This window comes from Lutjanus erythropterus, chromosome 7 (assembly GCF_056507025.1).
Source record: "Lutjanus erythropterus isolate fLutEry1 chromosome 7, fLutEry1.hap2, whole genome shotgun sequence".
NCBI lineage: Eukaryota > Metazoa > Chordata > Actinopteri > Lutjaniformes > Lutjanidae > Lutjanus > Lutjanus erythropterus.
Genome location: NC_139323.1, coordinates 28,875,461 through 28,895,667, shown reverse-complemented (window position 1 = coordinate 28,895,667; position 20,207 = coordinate 28,875,461). Strand labels below are relative to the sequence as shown.

The 20,207-nt window shown below is 39.2% G+C and overlaps 1 protein-coding gene across 2 annotated transcripts in view; it reads right to left on the bottom strand.

Annotated features, from left to right (window-relative positions):
• osbpl9 (oxysterol binding protein-like 9) overlaps window positions 1-20,207 on the bottom strand; it is a 45,225-nt gene that overhangs the window by 16,182 nt on the left and 8,836 nt on the right. For both annotated transcript variants that reach the window (XM_084723477.1, XM_084723476.1), the window contains exons 4-6: window positions 11,311-11,387; window positions 3,772-3,867; window positions 1,317-1,364 (exon numbers count right to left, since the gene is read on the bottom strand). In XM_084723477.1, coding sequence (XP_084579603.1) covers window positions 1,317-1,364; window positions 3,772-3,867; window positions 11,311-11,387 — 221 coding nt within the window. The remainder of the gene's footprint in view (window positions 1-1,316; window positions 1,365-3,771; window positions 3,868-11,310; window positions 11,388-20,207) is intronic.

Sequence of the window (20,207 nt, the reverse complement as noted above, 5' to 3'; positions counted from 1 at the left end):
ATAAACAAGCATGGCCTCTTGTTCATCACTTACCACAAAGCCCTCAATGTGCCACATTTAGCCGAAGAGCAAACTGTGTCAGTGTGTTAGAGACACAACTATTATTAAAATCAGCAACTATTCTTATTAAGCATTCTTCAGTCTCGACGTAGAGACGACAATAAATGACAGATCATTTATCGTCATTTACATGTCGATACTTGAGACGTCATTTTCAGGCTTTAGGAAATTATAATGGACGGGTGTTTTTCAGTGTGTGGTCACCAGCGAGGAACCGAGAAAACAACCTGCACATTTGCTGATTATGAAAAGAATGCCAAGTTGCCGCCTCCAGTCTAAACAGTCTCTGATCAGAAGTCTGGCCTGTCAGTCAGTTGAGGACTAACTTTGTTGTGGCTGGACATGTACTGAAACCTGGATCTTACCAAAATGTTTGTCCATCTGTCTCAAATAGGCTGAATGCTGTCACAGTTATATATAATACTACACTATCCGCACTGGTTCCTGACTTGTCAGTACCAAAACAAACAAGGCTGCTGTTGGTTTATATGTAACACTACATTACAGCTGGCATGGATAAATGTTCAAATATGTGGGCTCACTTTTCTAAATTTAATGAAAATGCAGCTGAATGCAAAAACTCAGGAAACAATTTAACCTATTATTGGTGAAAATACACACTAATTTAAATCTTAGCACATCTTTTAATGTTTTGGCAAGTAGTATTAATAAGAGAATTGATAAGTAGTATTAGTACTGATATTGGCTTCAATAATATCCTAATGATACCCATCTCTATTATGTATACAGTAATTAAATTATAATGATCATTATGATTGTGCTGTGGTTCATGATTAGTGGGAATTATCATTTTTCTATCATATTTTTATTTTCACTGAAAAAAGAAACTGATGGTGATGTAACATTTGTTGGGGTCAAACTATATTACATCTGGAGAGAAAGATTTGTAAATCAGGGCATCTCTGCAGCAATACAGTACTTCATTATAGTACTGTTTTTGTCACACCTTTACAAAATGCAGCATCTGTGATTTGGATAATATTTCAAATAACTGTTCAGCCCTAGTGTACAGTCAGCTTTGAACCAGTACAATAAACTTTAAAATTAATCTGATATCTTCAAACTGACCGGCGATAGATATCAAACGTGTGCACCACACTGATAGCTATCATTTTTCATTCCTGAGCGCCACGTGTCGGCCCGCTTCCCCCGCTGTTAGCCGCGGCTCTAATGACAGCGAGAACAGCCGACCAGGAGCTGACACACAAGGACAGAGCTGCACTGCTGGTACTCACTCTGCGTGATTCATCCTCTTTGCAGTCCTTGATCTTCTCATCAAACAACTGTGGGAGAGTGACAGAGAACAAGAGATGAAAAGGACAAAAAAAAGAGAGAGCGGGAATATGAGTTAAGATGGGCACACAGTCACATTTAGTATTGAAATGATGAGATCTTTACACATGATGTGGCTTGAGATAATGTGGTGGCAAGTAGCGAGCTCTTCTTACAAATGAAGGACACCGGCAGGGTTTTAATTAAGGCTTTCTGACTTAGACAATATGCTGCTGCCGCTGCTTCTTTAAATGCATGGTTTTCTGCATTATCACCATGCTACCACAAATCTTAATCTTTATAACTTCTGCTTTACAACGAGAAACCAGATGGAGAACAATTTTCTGCAGTTACATGCATAGAACAATATGTTCACCTTGTTTGTCATTTTTTGCATAAACTCTTATACTTTGTTTTGTACTGTGCACATCTTTTGCACAGACTTTTATACTCTTTTCATACTGCGCATACTGTGTTAATTCTGTTTTATATGGCACACAGTGTTCTTGATAGTGGTTAACACTGTACATGATATTTTAGACTGTTTATCACGTCGACTACCTCAGTCATCTTGTTCTTGTTCCTGTTCCTTCTTTCTTTTCTTTTTTTGTCCTTTCTTTCTTATTTATTAAACTTAAGGGTTAAGTATATTTTCATATTTCTAAATAGAATAATTAATGACCAGGTAGATAGCAGACTAAGAATTACAATGCACTGATAACTTGTTTATAACTTGTTTATTTTTGCATGTGAATCCTGTGAGATAAAGCTGAAGTTTTGGTTGTCCCCCCTGATAATCGTCAATCAACAATCAGGCAGGACCCGGGGACCCTGTCCTCATCTTGCTGATCCAATCTGTGTAATCTTGATGTGATTTTTGACTAGTCAATAAGGACTCTGACTCAATCATCTTTCTTTCATCTAAAAAACATAGTCAAACTTAGGTGTGTTGTGTCATGAAATGAAATGAAGATGCTAATGCTTGCTTAGATTACTGTAATTTTTTCACTGGCTTTAATAAATCCTCCTTACACCCTCTGCAAACCATCCAAAATGCTGCTGCAAGGCTCTGAACACAATCAACACATGGTCACATATTACACCTATTTTAACCTCACTGCACTGACCTTACATTAATTCATTTTAAAATTTTGGTACTCACAATGCTCTACGTGATCAGGATCCACGGAGACCTTCTGCACCCCACACTAAAAGCCACTCTTGTGTTCTCCACCCAGCGTTTTCTAAGTGTACCTTGGACATGTTTTAAGACACAGGAGGTTGTTCTTTCCAATCAGCAGCCAATAAGATTTGGAATAGTTTGTCAATAAGCTTGAAATCTTTGGATTCTGAAGACTCTTTTAAAAAGCAGCTACAAAACCTGCCTGTCTGTTTGGACTATCATTTTGGCAGCATGGGGTATTTTAAGTTTTAATTTTGTGCCTTATGACTGTTCCCTTTGCATATTTCATCTGGTGTTTTATTTATTTGATTCCATTTGATTTTATTTCTTTGACTGGTGTCTGTGAAAGGGGACTGATATAAATAAACGTTGCTTGCTTAAAGAGGAGAGTGGGATCAGCAAGGAAAAAGAAGACGACAAATTAAGGGGAACGTAATGATACAGATTAAAATACTGTACAATATGTTTACAGATTTAGAGTAATTCTTTCACATGGACTTTCTTACCCCTGGATGTTTAGCCAAATACATCAGTGAGTGGCAGATACATCCTGCATTTCTCAAATCTACATGAGGGTGTAAAATACTCCAGATTAAGGCTGGACAATTTTGAAAGAACAACCAATTGTGGTTATTTTGACTGATACTGCAATTGCAATGAGACATCATTCTCATTTTCACTGATAAACACATTAAAATGATTACAATGTGTTTTTTGCACGGAGATGTTTTCTTAAGTTTTAATTGATTCTAACTGCTTTTAACTATATTGTTATTTTAGCTGTTTTTATTTACTTATTTTATTCTACTTTTAATTCACTGTTTTATCTTATCATCTTTTCCACATCATGTTTACTGTGTTGTACTTTAACCCTGGGCTGTCATACATAGTTGTTTTTACTATCAGACATTTGTTTTGCATGCATTGTTGGGCATTTCGACACCACTGTGAATGAGGATATTTCTTCAATATCTTTTGTGGTAAAATAAAGGTAATAATAATAAAAAAGTCTGTAAAATATGTGTGGACCAGGACAGCTGTGCAGCATGACAATATTTAATTTACAATGGTATTTAACACACATTTTGCCTTCAACAAATATTGAGCTTCCTGTGAAAATTGAAAATTGCAGTAGACCATATTGAGATACTGATCAAAATTCAATTAATTGTTCAGCCCTATTCCAGATGACATTATATTGTTATATTGTTATGCATTATTGCATTGATTCCTACCTTTAACTGGTCAATCAGAATCTGTAGGTAGGCATCAGCTTCGGCTAGCTTCTTATCAAAGTCTTGAACACTCGGAACAAATCCTGTCTCGGCCTCCTGATGATGGAGAAACAAACACAGCTGAAAGTTAGTGCAGCCCTGACCGAATCCATCTCAAATGCCATGCAAATATTTGCATAGTCAAAGTAAAATACGTAAAATACACAGCCACTACCAAGAATAAAAGCCAAGTTTTCACATATTATCCATTCATAAAAAAAGAGCTTGTCTGTGTCACCTCCTGGCCAGGTGAGCTTTGTAAACTGTTACACAAAATGGTGGACAGAAACATCAACAGTTCAGGAGAATCTTCCAGCAGCGTACTGTACTGGGGGAGATATGAACACTATTGTTTAAAGGCGAGCCTACATAAAAGGCCAGCAGGTCTGTCTGCCTGCCTGCCTGCAGGCCTCCTGAGTGGAGGCCAGCGAATTTCAGGCTTCAACAAAACTGAATCAAGGAAGTCCAGGCTGGAGAGGATTTAACATGTGTGTGAATGGGCTGAGGTGCACTTAAATTCATTGTTTGTTAATTAGCTAGCTTTAACAGCCCCCATCAGAATCAGAAACACAGACTACACACAGAGAAAGTCGGGCACAGACAATTCTGTTACATAATATCCATTAAAAGGTAATTACTAGACTATTGGCAGGACAGACGTGACCAGGCATCTGTCTCTATCTGTCTGAGCTCAAGCAAGCAAGAACAATCCAGTTGGCTGTAACACAAACCCAAAAACAGGAAAATGAGCAGATAAATGTGCGCGCAGCCGAGACTTCCTTAAAAAAAAAAAGAAAAAGAAAAAGCTGCGTATTTAATGCTTGAATCTGGCCATAACAAGGACACTCAGCACCAATGTCAACACAATAACCCCTTTACATCGAAGCAGACGAATCAGCAAGATGACTAACACAGTGTTTACTGCTAAAAAGCAGACCAACACGGAACAACACATCTTACATGAAAAAGCAGAGATCAATGACAAACGGAAGCCCTGTTAGTAAATCAAGCTCTTATCAAACCGTGTTGTGTGCTGCTGCTGCTGTTTTGGATTTGCTGCGTCGCATAGTCCTGGTGCGTCCTGACTCTGTGAGGGTTTTTCTTCCTGCTACAGACAGGTTCCTCACAGGAACGTGAAGAAAAGCCATTAACAGCCAAACACTGAACACTGCTGGCAGCCGCCCCAAACTGAGACCTGCTAAAGTCTAAACTGTAAAAACATACTAGTAACTTTGTAGAGAACAAAGTCTGAGTTAACGCAGCAGCCATGAAGCCTGCAGACAGTTAACTGGCCAAACTTCCTCAAAAGGATCAAAGGTGCTTTCACTGGTAATGTGACTGGAAAAAAAATATAGCTGGCCACATGAGTGCCTGATCAAAAATCAAGAACAATTTTAATGCAGATGTGGATGGCTCTAGACAGTATTAGGGATGCACAATATGGATCTTTTTTATTCAAGCCTGTATGATAACCAATAATTACCTGCTTCTTAAGGTTGATACCAATGAAATAACTTAAAATTTAAAAAAAGTTTTTGCATTTGAAAAAGAAGTTGACATAACTGTAGTTTATGCACTCACCTGAGGGTAAGGAAGACCAAGATGTAGCAAGCAAAGATGGATGATTTAATATTTCACAGCTCTGACTGAATGCACATTTTAAAGACTTTTACTTTTAGGTTTTACTCGTTAGCTTTACAGGCAGCGTTTTATGTATATTTGATCCGTTTTCTTAATTGAGGTTTAATATATACATATAAGTTTACTCCATTTGTATATTTTATTTATAGTTTTTGATAATTCTTACATGTGCCAGTGAAAGTTTACTGTTTCAGTGCCCTGATGTCAATGTGGACATAGATTATTTTCTGTATAAAGATATTGGCCGACATATCAATCTCTAATTTTTTTTTTTACAGCTGAATATTTTTACCAGCATCAGTCCCAAAACTGCAGTTTCGTTCGTTCCTCATGAATACAAAAACAAAAGAACAGTTCTGACTCTCAAGTGCTCATTTATTTTTTGTAGTAAATTACATTAAAAAACTTCAGACATATATTTTAGCTTTTATATCGCATCTGCGTAAGAATTCAAATTATGCGTCATGCGCGCAGCAGACAAACTGACCGTGATATCACATCCACCACAGCGCTGATAACAGCTACACACTCAGACACACGGCTGCATGAAGCTGGTGTTAGCAACAGATTCCAAGAGTAGGATAAAATCGGAGACAACTGACAATGTCGCAAAACAGCCGTAAACTTTGTAGCCCTTCAGGCTAATGTTAGCCAGCAGCAGACTGCTGTTCACAGAGGGACAGTGAAAATCTCACCTCCTATTCTGGCTGAAAAATAAACTACCTGTGTTGATATGTCTCCTAAAACAGTTTTCATCCAGACTCGTTTAACTTCTGCGTCTGTTTTTTTTCCATGGTAACGTTTCACTGCAGCAAACTGTTACATCGCGTCAGTCTCCGGTTTGTTTACGTCTGCTTCCACACGAGATCACGTGAAATCGCGTCCCGTGAAATCCCGCGAGAGTCCATGATCTTGCGAGATCGCGTTCCTCATATCCTAAATCTTAATATAAAACTATAATAAGGCCTGGCTGTAACCTGGAGGACTTTGGAGAAAATGTAAAGTAGTATTTAACGAATATTTAATAGTCAGTATTTTATTATAAACATATAATCCAAATATGTTTGTGAATGCTGTCACTCATAATTCTTGGAAAGACTAAAAATCGGAATTGGCCAAAATAAGAATCAGCAGGTCAGGCCCTTAAAAAAACAAAAACAAATCGGAATTGGCCAAGAAAATTGAAATCGGTGCATCTCCTACAATACTATAAATCTCCCATTATTTGCCCTAGTATTTATCATACATGCCTATACTGATCAATTTGTGTACGTGTGACTGGCACAGTCGTTCCAGCGCGAGCAACTTGCTCTAACTTGCCCTGTCTGTCTTACTCACAGTGCACTGGATAAATCACTCTTCATTCTTACATGACTCTTACATGACTTTTCTACCAACGCCAGTTTCAGAGTGATACCAAAACATATGCAAGTGCTTAAGTAAATACAGGGTGTGGACTACCTTTGCAAGTCAGTCAGTCTTATAATCTTAAAATTCAATGGTCAAGTGTTGCCATTTATTTTGCCATTCCATTCTGTTTTTACATCTGCAAATGAATCCAAAAACAATTCAGTGTACAAACACTGTGATTTAGAACAAGGAAACACTTTGCACATCTATTAGATAAGACAGGTGTGTTGGACAGAGGCAAGTAGACCAGAAAGCTGCAAAAGGACTCCCGCAGACTGTCTAACTTGCAATATATCATTTATTTCCGACATATCATCAGTGTGCAGGAGTCCTTATGCAACTTTTTAGTGTACAAACTCTAAAAGAGTGTAATTTAAAATTCATCTGAAAGCCAGCATTTACCATAGGGTTTGTATATTCCACTGGATTCACTTGTAAAGGTGTTATAACATATATTACAATTGATTAGGGATGTAATGATACCAAATCTCTGTGTATGATAATACCACAACTAAAAGTCCATGATATCATATGTATCCCAATAATAAAAAAAACTGGTGGCTTGAAAAAAATGTCCTTGCTAAATAATAAAGCTGATTTGTACAGCATTTTTTGTTTGTATAAAATTCATTTCTCCTTTTAACTTAAATGCACAATATATAAATTCTGCCACTAGGGGAGTCTCTCACATTAAAACAATGACAAAAGACGTTTGTGATGATGGTGTGAAGTAGCGTGGGATCATGAGAGTTCTTTTCTTCACTTGTAAACAACCGCCATAGCTGATGAAAATCTATCTGGCATGACATCCTCACTTTCTGACATACCCAACATATCGTGTTTTATTAAGTTAAAGAGAAACTAGAAAATAGGTAGCAACATGAGCTGGAAACACAGTTTCCTTACATAAATGACATATTTCTCTGTGTTTGGAGATTGTTGGAAACATTTGGGATAATGTGAGTACACAACTAAACAAAATATATCACATATAGTATAGAGTTTTTCTAGTGTTTTTAGACATTTTAATGTGTAAATGTTACATATTTTAGCTTAAAAATGATTCTGCATTCCTTCTTTACTAGAATAAAATAACAGTAGCAAGTTATTAACTAATCTGCAAAAAACTGGCATGAATTGTGTTTGGCAATGAATGCTGTAATTATGCATGTAGAAATGCAAAACAAGAACAATGCAGCAGTCAGCAGCAATCCTTTTTTTTTTTTTAAATTAACTATGTAATATCACTGTATTGCTATAGTCCACTGTGTTTGAGTATTGAGACATTTTCTATTGCAATGTCATGATATTTGATATGTTGTTATATCCCCACAACTGACTATATTGCCTTACAGGTCTAAAATACATGTGAAAAGATACTAAAACGACCTTCGAGCAGGAAAATGAAGCAAGCATGTGTGAGAAAAAAACACAGGAGAGAAAAATAAGACAGAGCCCCTATTATTACAGTGTTCAATAATTCATGTTGTGTCAACACACATAAAGGAGGGGAAGTGTTTTTTTACAGACAGAGCTGATAAGTTTGGAAGCGGAAAGTCAGAGGCAGGTGGTTGGTTTTCTTTAAACAGCCAGTGCTTCGTCACTGTTCCTGAAATATTCTGAGACGTCTGCACCTCCGCTCCCACTCATTCCCACCACACAGGACATGAATCCCTGTCCTCTGTGTGTGTGTGTGTGTGACTGTGACATAGTGGAAATATTTTAGAGCAGCCGGCAAAGTCTCACACATCAACACGCACAAACCCACCCCAACCACCCCAGACTCTATAAACAACACTATCCTCGCACCCTCCCCCCCGTTTCTATTTGTCTTTTCACGCAGTGTGACCCACTTTAAAATGCTGCTGCTGCCCCAGCCGCGCACTGCAGCCGTTAAAGTTCTCCTTGCTGTGGTGCAGTGGTGTTTGTGTGTGTGTATGTTTACTTACAAGGTGCCTCGCTCCAATGGACATGCTGCGTTAAATCGTGTACATCTCCCATCAGGCCATTTTGCCTGACACAAGACCGTTTCACTTTCTCTGTCTCTGTTATTCTCCTTTTCTCTCCCTACACCAACAAACTACCAGCAGCTCTGGTGAAGTTAGCGTCCCTCCTCCCTCCTCCTTCACACAGAAACAGAAAACAATCTCCTCCGCCTGCTCTCCACTGCAGTCTGCCAACATAAACCACAGCAGCCTGGAGTCAGACTGTGAGCTAGCTGAGCAGCCAGTCTGGACACAGTGTATCCCTCGGCAGCAGTTATCAGCTGAGCGTTCGGTATGAGGGCAGACAGAGCTGAGTTAATCCAGGACCCTCCCCTGGCAGGAAAGGCACACTTCCTCTCACGCAGGCAGAACAGAAAACACACAAAGCAGCAGCAGCAAGTGCTGACAGGGGAAAGCACTAACAGCCACTCTGATTGGCTAAGGCAGCACAGGCAGATGTTTGGTTGATCAAGCAAGCAGGTTTCAGACTGGTTACTCCTAGGTCACATGACGCTATGACAGCAGCCCGCTAACGCTGCATAAGTGTGTGTGTATGTGTGTGCGCACAGAGCAAGCAGGCACACGTAGCACATCAGAAGGATTTGCCACAGAGGGAGGGACGGCAGGAAAAAAGAAGGAGGGAGGGAGAGCAAATGAAAAGGTTGAGCATTTAAGATGAGGGTGAAAAGGAAGTGGAGACGGGTGGAAAGAGCTGCAAGCTGAGGATGATGAGGGGGGAAGAAGGAGGAAGGTTTGGCAGGAAATAAGAGAAACAACTGGAGGGCAGGAGATGCAGGAAAAAGAGCTGGCTGAGACACACTCAGTCTCAACAATCATAAAAAGACACACAAAATAAACAGGCAAAACAGTCTGCCAGCAGGGCAGCAGTAAATCAAACAGGGAAAGTTTCCATAAAACTAAACGCAGTCATGATGCCAGCCCAAAGCGGCCACACAACGTGCCATATAGCCCTCCATTACTGCTGACACGACTGTCACACATTTTCCATTTCAAAATTCCAGCCTTGTTCAGACTCACATTTCCAGAGTTCTCAGTAGATTTTTCAAGCCATATCTGACATTTGAGTACACATAGCTAGATGTTTATTATGTAAACAGATTGTTTTAAAATCCAGCTGTTACATTCTGATTATGTACATCATATTGCCATATAATTGCTAGAAGACTGCAGATACAAGAATGAGGTTGAAATACCATTTCAATGGTATTGCTATTGGTGGAATAACAAGACAGCCAAGACCAGAGCATGAGAAAACCTGTGAGCTCTACAGAAATGGCACACAAAAATATATTTTCAGTTAATAGATTTTTAACTGGTTAAATTCTTAACGGTGATTAATGATTAATCATGAATATTCCTAAAATAAACCTTCCTCCTCTGATTTTTTTGCCCCAGTACTCTCCAAAGAACCAAAAAGGAGTTGACAATAGGTAAATAATTCATCTGTGCAGCGTTGTTTGTTCACTGTGTGGGAACGACAACGAACGCAGCCATAAAGGTTTGGTTTCCTTACTCAGAAAAGACAGTTCATTTTCTGTTGTGATAATATATATATATATATATATATATATATATATATATATATATATATATATATATATATATATATATATATATATATATAAAAACTGTAAACAACAGACACCACTGACATGTAATTTCACACTACTGTGAAATCCTACTTATTCCCACTCTCCCACAAGAATGCTACGCATTCATCCACCACAACTTCTTTTTGATGGTGAATTTGCTGCTTTTAACTAAAATAAGGGGATCAGGTGTAAACTGTCAAATAGCTGTTGTGTGTCTATATGTGCCGAGGTGCAAATAGAGACTCTATTTCCCTTTTCTTGATTTACCAACACCTGGAAATTACAAAAATCAAATTCAATATGAAACAGGAACCATTATTTTCACGTATACCGGCAAGACTCCTTACTGACTCAGAACTGCTCTGTTGAGCTGAAAAACACATAGAGCTAAAAAGTACTAACAGCAAGATCTGAGATGCACAGTCCCTTTTAAAGTCATCATCATGTGCGTGCCAGTGCAGCACAGCACATGCTTTACAGAGTATGCAAACTCATGCAATCTGGGGTTCAGTAAAAATCCCACAATGAAAGCTCTGATACTTAGGTAACCTATGTATCTTTGCTCAAGGGTTTCCAAATTTACTTACCAGACTACCTTTATCAGTCTACTCATCAGGTATTGTAAAGAACTGAATATTTGCTTAGGAAAATAACTGGTTGGAGTAAAACTACATTGCTTGCATAGGACTTAACATAAACAGGCATGCAAACATCAAGAAGCCCCACAGCAAAACGACTTCTTCTTTTAACTTCAGTGGATGGATTAGACACACAAGACATACTAAAACGCACACGCGCATACACACACACACACACACACACAAATATACAAACAGTGCATAGTTACATACCCGGAGTTGAAGGGTGTGACGGAGGATAGTTCCCTCTAAGGCGTGGATCCACTTCTCCCGCTCGTCTGCATCTCGGGCTGAGGGCAGAAGGACACAGACACACCCAGTGAGCCATGTTTTCCATACACACACCATCAGCAGCCATGACTCTCATGTTACTCATTAATGGCACCAAAACACAACACTGAAATGACATGAGTACTGGTGAAGACGCAGTGATGACGCTGTGTGGAAATCTAGAAACTAAAGCTGGCGTTTCACTTAACATATGTAATTTAATGTAATGTAACCTCATGCTCAAGGCTTATCTATATTCACATGTATGCACTTTAACATTAACAAACAAATCAGTAACCACATACTTTACTTGTATAACCATTTTTGTATATGAGAGAGACAAACAGCAAGACTGACAGCTAAAGTAAACAACACAGATCACAAAACACAGACAAGACAATAAAATAAAAGAAGACAATAACAACAAACAGATTCAGCTGAGTAGAGAATAACTTCCTGACTGAAAATCAAATACAGAAAGATGTCTGGAAATTTCATATGACAGATTCCCATAAACTTCCTTAAAGGGAACAGTTCAGCATTTTGGGAAATATGTTCATTCATTTTATAGCTCAGAATTAGATGAGAAGATTGTTACGGCAAGGAGCCAGTTAGCTTAGCTTAGCATAAACACTGAAAGCATGAGTAGGAGGCTACAGTATAATCCAGGTTTTTGTTATGCGTTAGACTATTTCTTGGCCAGGTGGAGTCACTTCTTGAAGTGTCCGCTGGTTGCCTGGCAACCTCTCAGTGATGGCAAAACTGCAGAAAGCTACGCTGCATTCACATGCTCTGTGGATGGTCCCATTTATCGAGTTGAGAAGTCGTTCTTCTGACTCTTCTGACAAGGTTACTCTGCAACGAACAGCTACAACCTAATACGATAGGGCTGCACGATATTGGAAAAAACTGACATTGCGATTTTTTTTAACCCTGTGATATATATTGCAAATTAACCTGCACTGATCTTGCGACTCACTCCATATGCAGGGGCATGGCCTGCTTTGGCAAACTGATTAAAAATGATTGTGATTGGTGGATCAATGCGTGCAGTGTGTGTCAGGTACCCTTGAAATTAGATGAGAACACGTTTAGTTCATTTGCCTCCTACATCGCAGGACCTGCAATGTGACTATTGCGCACACGTACATTGCGGGGATGATGCTCAAATGATATATTGTGTAGCTCTATAATACGATGTTACAAAATCCATGTGAGCGAAAAATTTGCATGCAATATGTGATTTAATAAAAGATATAAACCAAATATAGCCTCGTCAGCCTCGTATATATGTCCACCGACAAAAATTCACAAAGGCAGGTTAGCAGCTTTCCCCCTCTTTAAATCTAAATGCTTAACTAAGCTTACCTTTGTATTACCACACAGACGTGAGAGTGGTATTAATCTTTTCTTCTAACCCAAATGTAGTACCACATTAATAATATTATGGTGAATCTATTCATTCATTTCTCTCCATATAAGGCCACTGAAGAAAGGCTCTCTGCCAAATTTTAAACACACCGAAATCAGATGCACGCATGTCTAATCAATGTCAAACACAGGGAGAGGCAGCCCATGTAGGTGATGATGGCAGGACGTAGGTATGACATGTGAAGTTGTTGATGTAGATAATTGTAATGTGAGACCAAAACTAACTGAATCAAATGCAAACAGAGTCTAAAAAAAATAATGACCCTTAGTTCGGACCTTGGTCCAGGCTTTGAGGTATGAAAGCACCCTATGATCATCTTTGTAAAAATGAGAAGGTAAAGCTCCTTCACTACATATTCTTGCCTGGTTTTTCACAAGGAGGCTTTGGGGTCCATGTGTGAATTTGAGCTGGGCGAGGCTGCATCCTCAGAGCAAAGACAGAGAACAAACAGACTGCCAGTGACATTAAACAGTGACCCAACACAGGCCCTGACACATGCACACACAGGCTGCGAAATGCCATTGACATACAGCCAGGACTGAGTGCATCCAGGTCAGGTCATAGCATGTATACAAGTGTGGTATGTATTCATCACTGACTTTATGAAAGATTTTCAGTTCCTGCATGGAAAATAGCTGCTTCTTCTTTACTGTACGTGTAAAGCAGAATGTAAACCATAACTCTAAATGCTGTGAAAAAAGGACTTAATAAGATAGATGCCACTGAATTAGCTGGAAAACTATATTCCTGTGTAAGAGCCATTTTTCACTGAGCTTGAAACAAGGCAGTATAGCAGATGAATGGCTGTGCTAGTGCACAGGCTGAGCGGTGCTAGAGCAGAAAAGCTTTTAAAGACATTAAAAGGCAGCCGAGGCTCGGGCCAATCCACTCAGACAGCGCCTCACTGGCCTCTCACTTTCCCCCTCAGCCAAACAGACTCTCCAGAGGAACAGATTACTGCGGCTAATGTTGTTTAGCTCTATTCATGACACAGGAGAGGTAGTAGAAGAGTCACTGAACCAAAACAAATACTGTAACTGTATAAACTGTGTCGCAAGTGCAATCTTTGTCCTAGTCTGCAGCTCACATGCTCACACTATGATTTACATTCCCAGGTAGGTGTGAGCAGTGAGTTAGTCAACTCGACAATCTATAATGTCAGCCTGCCAGCCAGAAGGTCAGTCACATGAGACAACATGCTGCAAGTTATGATACTGGCTGTCATCATGAGCCTCCCTTGTTCATCTGCAGTTACATATTCAAATGACCATCAAGTTATAACCCTGTATTTGTCTTGATACATAAAAAGAAGAGAAGGTCAAGCAAACATAGAGGACAAGACAGTACGGTTGGGCCGATGGCTGACAGTCTCATCAACCACCCAACCATCATCAACCACTTAAAAGCCCTCTGTATTTGAAGAAGTGTGTCCCTGCAGACTTCCCATAAGGCAGGAGAGTTGTTCTGTTTTTGACATGTGGGAGAGAAAATAAAAAGAAGCTGTTTTCTGCTGGTCATCACACTAATGTTACATCTTCATTTCCTATTTATATTCTTAGAAAAACAGACTAATTACACTTGATGTCTCTTTTCTGTGTGCAGCTTTGTCTCTTTTACGGAAGGAGCAGATCAAGCAGTTGTGGTCATGCAACTCTGACTTAGCTGTTGAGATTTTTCAATTTGTTGCACTGAAATTGAAAATTCCAATATTGTGACACCACCAGTGCAAGGTAGGGACTGAATGAGGTGAGGGACCGCCGGTAGCAAGCAAGTCGATGAATCAGAAAAAAATAAAACAATATTTCCTGATTGTTTCACAGCAGTTATGTTCCAGGCACAAATAAACATCACAGCACCGCCCTGCAACTACTTGTTGCAACACCTGATTGTTTCTGAGAGAGACAGTTGCAGGTTGCTGAATATGACAGGATAAAATAGAAATCTTATATAACAATACTATGTATGTTTTCATTAGTGTATAATCACCTGAAAATAAATTAACATAAAATGAGCTCTTTATATGCATGATGAACTGCCATGTTTCTGCTAAGGCTGTCAAAATTATCAAAGAATCCTAACGTTGTCAAAACCACGCTTAAAAAATCAAATATTAGCATTTGATAATATGGACAGAAGAGAAAGTATAAAAAATTGTCGTGTTCATTCAACATCTCAGTTTTTCTGCCTGAAATTTGGCTTGCAGCAAAGAAGTCAGTGTTCAGTGATTTTTTTGTACCAACGATGTGCGCAGTTGCTGATTCAGAAAAAGAAAAGAGGAAAATTATCTTATTTTGTGTGCCTACCAAGACTACGGCCTTTCATATTTTGGGCAGATTTTGCAGCCACTGTAGGCCCTCCTGCATGTTTGGAAGGGGAGAGTCAGACTATCTGTTTTCAACCTGCAAGCTCACTGTTACATTCAACTAAATCCTACACACCGGTCCTTTAATAGAGGAGCAAAAGGGACCAAAGTCTAAAAGTTCTGTCTTTTTTTGTCTCCTAAAATTGCACACGCCTGACATTAACAGCACGCTCTTAAGTTTCACAAAGCTGCTTCAGGCCCGCAGGAGTGTAACACGGTCTCACAGCCCGGCTGTTAACGAAGGTGTGCTTCTGCCGCTGTGCTGCTGACTAAACCCTATTACTGTAGGCTCTGATGCTTCTCAGCTACAGGAAAGCAGAGAGGCACAGCAAGGCTATTAGGAGAACAAGCACATACAGGAGGTGCTGTACCTCACACCAATAAACTCCAACCTATCCTCCCACACCCCCCTTCCTGATAAATACACGCAGACCCTGGCAGATATTGGATCAAGGCCCATGACAGATACAGACAGAGCTCTAATAACCCCACAGATGCAAAATGAAATGCCTGAAAATAAGATGCTTGAATACTGATGCCAGAGCAGCAGTCCTCAGTCAGGCTGATGTCCACATTGACAGTGGAGGTCATTTCATATCCATCATGGGAAAATGATACCATACATTTGCGATAAGAGTACATGTTGATGTTATTTTTTTTCACAAGATACAACTGCTGGCAAAACAAACCTGAGATGGATGATATGAGTAGAGCTGTGATACCAAGAGAAAAAAACAACTAAAATATGTGTAACGTAACAGACTGACAGTGTGGAAGTAAATCAAACCATCATACAGAGAACATTTGAAAGGTAATCTAAAGTCACTTTGTACTCCAAAATGCATCTAGGGCAGAGACACTCTTGCAGCCCTGGGGCTAAATCTGAGGGTGCCAGGTGGCCCTAACAACCATTTTCTAATTCACAATGACAACAAATCGATTCACACTTAGTAACAGAGAAGCTGAACTTTGCATGATGGACTTTCAGGCTGTGCAAAGGAAGACAACTATTAGCTGAAGAGGGGCAACAATTACACAGAAATGTGGACAATTCTGATCCCATAAAACAAACAAAAAACACACACACACACAAAAAAAACCTAAAATATATTATTATGCCCCTATTCTGTTCTTTCTTAATGGTGAGTACATAAACTTAGAAGAAATCTGTCAGTATTCTGGCATGTTAGACTGTTTCAACCCATAAACAAACAGAGGAAGAGACATCACAAAACACACTTAATTCACCCACAAACATGTCCCAGGGGGTAGAGAGTGCACTTCTTTGAGTGACAAACGAGAGAAAAAAAGACCAAACAAACAAAAAACAGGGGATGACAACAGATATTGACTGGATTAAGTGTCTATCAAAGTTAGTCTACTCGATTTTCATACTCATTTCACATATTTTTCACTTTTGCTTTTATTACATTGTGCAAACTAAAATATGAAAATGAGGGGCATGCAAGGTATTTGCCTTAAACTTTTAAAAATGTATTCTGTATCTGCATTCTGAAAATGCAATGAAACTGTTATTATATACTGTATACAACAATATACTGGCATACTGCTGGCATCCACAAGAAATGTAATATTATTATTGGTGCAGAATCATTTTTATGCTGATACTTAGCCAACTGTAAAGCAACTCTGACAAAATTTTCTAAGAATATGTCACTTCATGCTACTGTCCAAATAGTCACAGAATAAAAATATCACGGTTGTCTTTCAAATTAATTTACAGTAACCAGGACATGCTTGAAAAGCTTTGCTTGTTTTTAACCTGGTGCATTCTTAATTCTTTTATAATCATTTATTTTGCAGGTTATTAATCAGACAACCATCTCATGCTTCCCTGTTGCCTGATTATATGTGCCTCCTGATACTTTTCTGTTTCTGATTAAATAACATCTTGCAGACTGTATCAGAAAACCACCTTCAGCTTGGAAATTAAATGTACAGAAATTGAATCTTCTGGTAATTACAATCACCTAGACTGTGGTAAATGCCATCATAGGCATGTGAACAAACACAGAAGGTACTAATATCTACGTTCAGCATTGACAATTACTACACATACACACACATAGACAAATTAAGAAACTAAGCTAACGGCACTCGTGGTGTATTCCTGACCCAAGGATTCGCCACTAGCTGAGCGGTCAGGGTATCTTATGGCAAAGATTTCCCTTCACAATGCTCAGCCTCTCCCCACAATGCCGCTCATCCTGTCTCCAAAGGGCACCTGTGAATTATTCATCCCTCCCCTCTTCTTTCTCCTCCTGCCATCTTCAGACAAGCTGATGAAATGTTTCCGTACATGCTCCAGCAGGGAGGGCGAAGGGTCTGATGCTCAGGACTGCACCCGGTCAAAGAGCTAGCTTCCCAAATGTGGTGCAAAGAAAATTTCATAATGAATTTAATTTGAGGTCAGTTATGTGATGTCGTCTTATCTGTTCAGTACTTTGCACATTTAATCAATGATTTAGGTCCAACTGTGTGACAAAAACGTAAACACTTCAACATGTTGCTTTGGACTGACTGAGTCATGTGTGACTGATTTCGTTAGAGAGAATATGTACTTGTAACTAAACACACAAGGTCAGATCCAGTCCTGAAATGACACAGTGGAGAAAAATGAAGATCAAGTTGAGACATTTAAAAAAAAGGAATGAGAGCAAGCAGGTGATATCGAGGTGAGGCAGGACCCTGGAGATAAGGGAGACAGCATGAGGAGGGCCTCTCATCCTTGACTCATGCTCCGGACAGTCAGGGCGGCCGGACGAAGAGGGAGGAGACGATGAGACACTGATAGCTACTGTAGATACAAGGAGGCAAGTGAGAACAGAGGAGGTGGGGAGAGGAAAACGGGAAGCTACAGGGCTCTCAGGCAACTCTGATGCACCGCCGGGGGAGAGGGGCTGATAAATAATAGATGCCTCTCTAAATAGAAAGACAGTACAGAGCTGCACTCCCAGCTAGCACGGTGGCCGGCACTTCAACCTGTGAGCTGGACTGTCCTGTAAGAGAACCTGGAAAAAGATCTTACACCCTAACATGAAAAACGCTTTGATAATGACCTGTGTATCAATGGATCGTTTGGTATCAGTCTATAGTTCCTTTCTTTACAGCCTCTTAGTCTTAGCAGTGATTTTCTACCCATCACACGCACCATCCCAGACATAATGGCTCATAAGCACATATATATATAGACAGATACAGTCATATGCCGCTGTGAATCCTGGGAGACTGACTGCATAACACACTCAGACCAGGATCGTTTTACAGCAACACAGAAATCTCCTCCAGCCCAACATCCTGTGCATCTCTTGATATCCAAGCTAACAGCTGATGTATCCAGAATCTCATGTTCAGCACACATTAAGTGCCCGTTCCTGCAGTCGAGATGCATGAGATACACGACTCCTCTGGGTATCTGGAGAGCAGATGTGTCTTACACTGACATGTCATTGTTTTCTCTCAAACAAAAAGATGATCATGGGGGGGTCGTAGCGTGCTGCAAAGAGTTGTCTTGTGCAGATCTGAAAGATCACCTATTCCCACACTGCTGCACGAAAAAGTTACCATTTTATTGACATTGGTCAACATTTTTTAAATCTAATATGATCTATACAACTGTTAATATCATCTAGTACTGACGAAAACAGATGACTGGTTGCTCTTGGGAAATGGGGAAGCAAAAGCAGGATAAGGCAATCCAGAAACTTAAAAAAGCTTTTATTTTAGAGACTAAATCATTTAAAATGCCAACGTGTAAATCTTTGTCTGGGCCTTCAGTTTTCTTGTATTGAATTGTCATATTGACTGCATACATTGTATTGCTTTTGTTGCCTTAAGTTTTCATTATCAATTTATCTGCCAATTATTTTCACGATTAATGGATTAATTGTCTAGCCAATATAACGTAAAAAAAAAAAAAAACTTCCCAGAGCCCAAAGACTAATTTAATATCATAAATGACAAAGAAAAGCACAAATCCTCACTTTTAAGAAGCTGGAACCAGGATATTTAACTTGACTGGAATTACTAAATGACTGAAACAATTAATCAATAACTAAAATAATTGGCAACTAATTTTCTTTTGATCAACTACTTGATTAATCATTGCAGCTCTTCTACACATGCAGCCAAAACCAAATTAACCTCTTTTTACTGCATCGACAAGGGTTTCCGCACTATAATTAGAATTATAATATAATTTGCACACATTGCTGGTGTTCTCTTGTTCTCTGATGTAAAGTCTCTCAAACTAATGTAATCTAAGGTCATTCTGATAATATCCACTTGTGCTATAATTATTAATCAAGTAACTGATTGTACAGATCATATTAGATTTTCAAAATTTTGACCATTGACAATAAAATTCTGTCTTTTTCGTGCAGCGGTGTGGTAATAGGTGATCTTTCAGAGCAGCATGCCCTCGCACAGGACAATCTCTGACTCTTTGCAGCAAACTGCGACCCCCCCCATGATCATCTTTTAGTTTGAGAGAAAACAATGACATGTCAGTGTAAGACACATCTGCTCTCCAGATACCCAGAGGAGTCGTGTATCTCATGCATCTCGACTGCAGGAACGGGCTCTTAATGTGTGCTGAACATGAGATTCTGGATACATCAGCTGTTAGCTTGGATATCAAGAGATGCACAGGATGTTGGGCTGGACTCCTAAATTAGTCGCCAACCATTCTGACAATCACTTAATCAGTCTGAATCATTTTTTAAGAAAAAAAAAAAGTCAAAATTCTCTGACTTCACCTTCTTAAATGTGATTATTTTCTGGTTTCTTTACTCCTATATGACAGTAAACTGAATGTCTTTAAAGTGTGAACAAAACAAGACATTTGAGGGCATCGCCTTGAACTTTGGGAACCACTGACTGAAATTTTTCACTATTTTCTGAGCAAACAACTAATCGACAAATAGAGAAAGAAATTGACAGTATAATCGACGATGAAAGTAATCATTAGTCGCAGTTCTACTAACCACCAAGAAATGAATCAAGACAATTAGAAAAAACATTTTT